Genomic DNA, 7,898 nt, shown 5'->3' on the forward strand with positions numbered 1-7,898 from the left:
TCCTTTATATGTAATCAACCGCCTAAATGCTTATTACTTTCTTATTTGAAAGTCACCACCCACCCATCATCAACCATATGATTTGGACCGCCCATAAACGTTTCCGAAACTATTAAATTCACATAATATTGCCAAATAACGTATGATTTTATGGTAAATTTTTTAACGAGATATTAAAGTAATTTAATACTTTCTCCGTTCTGTTAATATTGCAACAAGGAAGAAATTACGCATCCCAAAGCACATTTTATATGTTAAATATCTATAATTGTGTAAGAGTAAAAATTATAAAAAATTGATATTGTAAAAGTATTTTATGAGACAAATTTAACAAGATGTGCAAAAAGTCCATTGTTACAATATTACTAGAACGGAGGAAGTATTGAATTAGAGAGACCGATAATATTTTATAATTATAAGATACACTAGAAGCATTAAAACCTCTAAGCAATACTAAGACTGGCTCAAAAATCAAAGCACCCAAATTTCAATAACTAATCTAAATTAATTAAACAATCCATCCATCAAAGTCGCATCCAAAACACAGTTACAAAGGTGATAATGTTCCCTTAAAAACTGCTAATGATTCTTCCACCATGCGCAAAATCTGTTATAACTTAGAGTTTTAATCATATATTATATACTTGTATATTATATGTGTGGATTGAGCATAGAGTATTAGTTAAATCACAAAGAAAGTAGTAAGGGATATTTAATATTCTCCACTTCAGAAAAGAAACCAACAATATAAGGTTTAGGTGGTGATGGCATCAAAGTGGCTCATTGGCTATTATACTTTGAACTTTTATGCCTAAACAAAGTATTCCACCTTTAATTTTAAGAGTGTTTTCGACCTTTTCTTGATTTTAAATTTCATCATATCCGATGTTTTTGCTCATTTATGAAATCAGCTTATTATAAAGCCAATCAATATGCTCCAAGCTCTTTTTTTTTTTTTTATTATTATTATTGAATAGATATGACTCCGAGCTAATTAATTATTTAAAGACGTATCAATGATATCATGAAAAATGTTGCTAAACGGTACGTAAGCTCTTTCCACAATAAATGAGATCAATTATAAAATTATAAGATCAGTGGACTTTTATATTAGTAAATTGTACAAAGCATTATTTTTATTATTATTTTTATTATTAAGGACGTTTATTTTACCCTCCACCATACATACAACTCAAGACCCTTACATAATGGACTCTGAGTTTGATTTTTAGCTTGTGCGGAATAACATTTTATCTATTGAAGCATCTAAATTACACTCTAGCACTTATACAGCTCAACAACGCATACTTGATAGACTTTAAATGTGTCACACGTCATCTTGAATGCACCTTCTTTCAAATACATTCGAGTGTACATTAAACTTAATGAGAGTGCCAAAATCATATCGGAAGAAACATCCTTTCCCTTTCCACCCCCATCTCTTTCTCACATCTTAAAGTTTCCACCCACCATCATCTACCATTGGGATCCACATCATAGATTCCATGCTTTCATGAAAAATGGAAAGACAGAGAGAGAGAGAAACATACAAACATAAAATAAAGAAATCAAAATGAATCAGAAACCATCCAAATTTAGACCAAAGGGACAGTATTAGAAATTTAAAGCAAATAATACAATTTAGCTCAAACTTTCATTTAATGTTTATACATCAATAAGAAGTTAAGAACCAAATGCCACCACCCACCCATCATTTTCAGTCCTACAATAATTCATTTTGTATACGGAGAAAAAAGAAGCCGCATGAATTTTCCTCATTTTATCCAATACAAGTTTTATTTTTTAATACCTTACAAATTTGTAATATACTTGTACAGTATTTGAAAGTGCAAGAATAAGAAATAAATAAATAAAATTCATGCAAAAATTCATATATTCAGTGATAATATATTACTTGTATTAGTTATCGACTTATCATACATTGATACATGTTTTTGATATGTATCAAGGGCGATAATTAACGAATTGTCTTAGGAATAATAAAAATATCAAGATTCATGAACAATAGAAATAATACATAGAAATTTGATTAATTGATTAAATGTAAAAAAAAATTACCAAAAGAATCACCTTAGCTGGGCAACAACTTTGCAAATAGCCCAGATAGGTTCTCATTTATCTTTTCTTTTTAGTTTCTGTAGTAATAATAATAAATAATCAAATAATATATGGTAAAAAAAATCCTTGAAGAATGTCCTCCAACTCCCTCCTACTGTTAATTGTAGTCTTCTGAATTCTGACCTGAATCTCGAAAACAAAAATGAAAACTTGGGTTTTCACTCTTTCCAGTTCAAGCAAGCATTACTGAGCAGCAATCTGATCAAGCCATGCCCCCAGAGTCGAATGGTCCACGGATTGTTCCTGAGAGTTAGAATTTGAACCATCGGCACAGAGCATTGAACCAGATACTGCATTACTCGGCACCTCTTTATTTTCGGAAGATGGTGAATCCTTGACCAATGATTGAACCCAGGAGAGATCAGGCTCCTCACCATTATTCCCGACTGTATAAGATCGCTTCAAATGAGTCAACTCGTCGCCATTGATAGACCAATCAGCTCTTCCATTGGATGAAGGTTCCCACTTAGACCATGAACCCACACTCACAGGAGAACCAGATATCCCACCAGTCTCAGCTATGAGGTCCCGAGGCAAATTAGCACCAAGATCACGTGCACTCAAACTGCGCATCTGCTGGTGTTTGTCACGCAAGGCAAGTGCAGATAAACGAGCATTGAAAGAAGACTGAGGATCGATGCCTCGAGGTGAAGACATCATACCAGGTGAAGATGGCCCAAATGAAGGCTGTAAAAGGGAATGATCAACTGGTTTGGGGGAAAAAACTTTGGTATTTATAGGTGACAACATGCTTTGTTGCTGCTGCTGAAAGTGGTTAAAAACTGCTGACTTGTGTGAAGGAGAAAACACGGATGCTGCAAGTGGATCAGAGTACCGAGGGGATGAGATCTCAGCAGAGAAAAGCTCATCAAGGTTGGATGGAGCCAGAGATTTTGGGCGAGCTGAGAGATTCCCATGTGCAAAGCAAGACATATCGTTAAGGATATGACGTTGCTCCATATCCTGCAGCATACTCAACTCCTCAGCTGGAATATCTCTCGCATTTAGAGATGACCTCAGACGGCTACTTTGGATATTGTTGGCCTGAATGTTGCTACCTGGAAGATGCAAGGTAGGGATGTTCTGCTGCTGCCAACCTGCAGAGTGAGAGATCCCATTCCCAGACGGAGAGAGTGGTGGTGTGAATGGTGACGGTGACATGGCAGATGCTGCTGATGGTGAACCAGGAAAGAGATTAAGGGCAGCAGCCATATCCATAACAGCAGCTGCAGAGGCTACTGAACGGGGTGAAGGAACAGCAGATCCCGTTGATGCATATAGAGGTCGAAGTTCCTCAGGGGTATGTGCAAAGAAACAAACACGACGATTACAGCTTGTGCCATCCTTGCACAGTCTAGTCCTGTATTGTGCTGGATGTAGCCAGCATTCAAACACACCATGAGCATATTCACACATATCACCACGTCTACAAGTACCCTTACGAAACTCAGGACAAGGGACACAACTGTAATGGAATTTCCTGGGGTCCCTTCTCCTAGCATTCTCTCCCGGGTGGACAAAGGGGCACTCAGTCCAGTCATGGGAATAAGCTCGTGAACAAGGTCGAATCTTAAATGAGTACATTCGAAAATCATCAGTAGCATAAATGCTATTCTTTATATCAGGTAGAGATGGGTCTACAGGGTATTCCTTCTTTGCGGACATAGGAGATGAAGGAGCCTCTAACCCAGAGGAGATAGATTTGTTCTCCGAAAGAGTAGGGATAACCAAAGGAGCAACCTTCAACCCATTGCCTAAATCACGGAGATCTTTCTGATCAGTAGAACCATGGCAATTAAGCATATCTTCAAGGGCAACTTGCAGCTGAGGAAGCATCTGGGAAACAGTGATCACATCACATGGTCGATTCCCTTTGGCATCAACTAGATTCGGATCAGCACCATTGGCTAGAAGCAGCTTCACTGCATCAACAGCATCTAGGGATCCACCAGAAGCAGCACAATGAAGGGCAGTGCACTTATCAGGGCCACAAGCACAATTAACATCCACCTCCAAGATTGAAAGAATAAACTTCATCACATCCAAACTTCCATACATAGATGCAACCATCAACGGCGTCCTGTACTCCAATACCATCCCCCGAGCACCCAACTGCCGGCCATACCATAAACCAATCTCGTCGATTACATTAGGTTTCGTCTCTATACACTGTTTAAACCCTTCAACATCATTATCAGCTGCAAGCTCAAGCAGCTCAGAAAAACTAATCTTCGCCTCAAAGACTTCACTAGAATTGCTCGTTTTCACATCCATGATCACAGCAAAACTAACTAACAAAAGTTCAACCTTACTTGCTCTAGCCTTCAAAGGTCTACATACACGCGTCAATAACCCGAAAATCAATCTGAGAATCACCAATCAACCCTCTATATTAGCCATTAATCTCTTGTTGACATATAAAATTCCGATTTTCTTTTTACCAATTAATGCAGAAAATCAGCTAATTAATGCAGAAAATCAACAAAAAAAACTTGCTCTTAAATACAGGATATCAGTTTTAACAACAGCTTATCCACAAAGAAATAATTAAACGAATGCTAAAAAGAAAAACCCCAGAATTTGACTTAGCTTAGAACGCATATATGAAAAAACTAAACTACATATATTTCACAAATCAACCCCACAAAAAATAATTAACAAGATTAAAAAATAAAGCAGAAAAATAGATGAAAAATAATTTAAAGTGAATAATCAAAGTAAGAAAAAGAAATGCTTACTGAGTTCAAATGAATTAATTGGATTGTGAACAGCAAACTGAATATTCATCTTCTGAATTCAAGAAACCCCACCAAAATCACAAATTCATGGATCTACTGAAGCTCGAGCCCCCATAAAAAATGGAGAAAAACCCATTTCAAAGAAACTGAATTTAATCACCATTTTTATAACTATTATTCAAATTAAACACAGTAAAAAGGAAACAAAAATAAAACTAAAAAGTAACGTATTAGAGAAGAATAAAAGATTGGAACTTTAGGGGAAAAATTAAATAAAAATGAGTTTGATTTGATTATTATTCATTGAATGAACAAATGAATAAATGAATTCCCTCTCACTTTCTCTCTCCTAAATATTTGTTTGAGAGTGAAGAGAGAAGATGAAAAAGAAGAGAGAGAAAGAGGGGGGAAGAGAGAGAGAAAGAATGGGAGAGTGTTTAAATTTGCAGGAAGAAGAGTGGGGGTAATGGGGAACCGGAAGAAGCGGTGAGTGTAATAGGGGGTAGGTGAGTGAGGGCATAGGTTTGGTAACCGGATAAAGCGGTAGACCATTCAGTGGACTTCACTTTGAAAATTCAACTGAATTTGGGGGTTTCCTTTGGTGTCCGAAGTGTGGATATAAAGGGGGAGATTTTGGGGTACTTTAGTCAATTTTTAGTCAAAAATTACACCATTAAGCATGAGTGTATTGGACTTTTGGTTATGTTTTGTTTTTGACTTGTATCAAATCAAACAATATATAAATATAAAAGTTTAAGATAATTATGCTACAATGGAAATAAGTTCGAGTAACTCGTATAGTCATATATGCAAAGTATGAATTAAGTGTTATTAGATTTTTTGTCCCGAATTTATCCTAAACTATTTGATTTTATTTTGTTTAAAGTAGTGAGTTTTCTGCCAACATAGTTCAGAACATGGAGCTTTACAACAATAGATTTCTAAATACTTCGACAACTTCGTAATATCATATTTTCATGTCATGGATCATAATCTTCTTCATTGAAACTTGGCCTACTTGATTCCCCATGGCATTATAGCATGGTAGATTGGTGGATGTTGAGATGGAGAAAGTGTGCTACCTTTTGAAAGAGTTGATAAATCTTTTGGGATATTAGTTAGTTATCTTCACACCAACTGCTAGGAGCTAGGAGGTGTATATTAAGTGAAAACACTACATCCCTTGGCATGAGCATAAGGGTAAACTGAGAGACAAGACATAACACCTCATCCTTATAAAAACCTTATTTATGGCAATAAAGGATGATGTCTTGTTTGATCTTAGGATTTAGGCAAGATACAAGACAAAGCATCTTAAGCTGATAATAGGATGCTACTTGAGACAAACAACTCTTCTTTGTCACAATCACTTTGGTCCATTCAGGTTTTATAATAATCCCTAAACCCTTAAAATGCTCAAAAGTAATGAAAGTATCAAATATCTATCCATGCATGTTTCCTAAGCTTGTCATTTTTTTTAGGGATTTCACTTTGTTCTACATGCCTTTTCTTAGTTTTCAATTTTTTACCTTAAAAAAAAAATTAAAAAAAAATCATAAATAAACATTGTCAACACTAAGCTTAATACCCATTTATTAGGTTCCAACAAGTTTTGTGTTAGTATTTTGTTACCTACAATTAGGTGTTCATTGGAAATATATATAAGTTAAAATTAAATGTAAATAAAGCTCCATATATAAGGGAGGGTAAGCAACTCAATGGTGGTTGGTTAGCTGGTGTACCTCAACAACCTAGGGCCTACTCTGCTCCTAGGGAGTGTGGTAGGGCCTTTCTACGTCATTGCAACAACAAGCGCAGCAATGAAGCTGCATACTTCTTGCTTGTTCTATCCCATAATCGATTGTAGTCGCATCAAGGTTCCATGTCACAAGTTCCCCTTTGCTACACAACTCTATCAATAAAAAATTGAGACTACTGTGTACCAATTTTTTCCCAATGTTCCTAGGCACGGAGCTCCATACATGTGCCTGCAAGATTTGGTCAAAATCCCTTAACTCACACCCAGTTTTCATCAATGCCGGGAGCAATAAAGAACGATGTTGCCTTCATAGGTTTGAGGTCGAGTTTGCGTTATCTCATACTTCAAAGCTATAAGTATGTGATGTCCCATATCTAACATGAATGAAAATAAATATGGTCAAAATAAAATTTTCCTATGTAATCGAATTAGTGCTCTACAAAAGAATAGTATTCAAGTTCTCGAGCAAAATCTCAAGTTGCCAATATTTTCAATGATTTTGAGACTACTACTTCTTTGCTTGGCAATTTTTTACCTTCATTTCTCGAAGAAATCTAAACATGACATAAAAATAGATACAAGTTTTAATTCAAGATATTAGCCTAATGCCCCGTTCTTTAGAGCTGCTCTGCTCAGATCAAATCTGCTCTGCTAAAAAAAATCTGCTCTGCTCTATTTTCAAATAATAATTAATAATAACAATAATAATTAATATTCAATAATAATAATTAATATTGTATTGATGATAATAATTAATTATTTTAAATAATTATAATAATTATTAATATTAAAAAAATTATAATAATTATTAATATTAATAATAATTAATATTTATTAATCATAATAATAATTATCAATAATAATATTTAATAGTTCAAACTATTAAGGATTAATATTTAATAATATTATTAATTAATAATTTCTAATAATTATAACAATTCTTTCAAAAAAATAAATAATAATAATAACAATTAATAATAATTTCTTTTTATAAACATTTGATATTAGAATAACAATGTATAAAAACATTTTATGTGGGTATTGATTGTTAGTTCATTGAGTTGAATTATTTTTCAAATCTTTCCATACAATTTAAGAATTAAAAAAAAGAGGTTGTTTTCAAGTAATACTTTGTATATCATTATTATTTTGAGAGTTAAAAATATATGATTAAGACATATTTATAAGTAAAACCATTATTACTCATTAAATCATTTTATTTTAAAATTTTTGTGAAATAAATATAAGTAAACTGTTGTCAT

At 34.1% G+C, this 7,898-nt stretch overlaps 1 protein-coding gene across 1 annotated transcript; it reads right to left on the bottom strand.

Moving 5' to 3' along the window:
* Window positions 1–2,015: 2,015 nt before the first annotated feature.
* Window positions 2,016–5,398, bottom strand: LOC145574181 (zinc finger CCCH domain-containing protein 24-like). The gene is made up of 2 exons (XM_081631919.1): window positions 4,878–5,398; window positions 2,016–4,504 (listed from the first exon to the last, which is right to left on the bottom strand). Exon 2 carries the CDS (start codon window positions 4,411–4,413, stop codon window positions 2,323–2,325), a length of 2,091 nt encoding a protein of 696 aa, XP_081488045.1. The 5' UTR covers window positions 4,414–4,504; window positions 4,878–5,398; the 3' UTR covers window positions 2,016–2,322.
* Window positions 5,399–7,898: the final 2,500 nt, after the last annotated feature.

The sequence above is a fragment of the Chenopodium album genome, chromosome 13 (assembly GCF_948465745.1).
Source record: "Chenopodium album chromosome 13, dcCheAlbu1.1, whole genome shotgun sequence".
NCBI lineage: Eukaryota > Viridiplantae > Streptophyta > Magnoliopsida > Caryophyllales > Amaranthaceae > Chenopodium > Chenopodium album.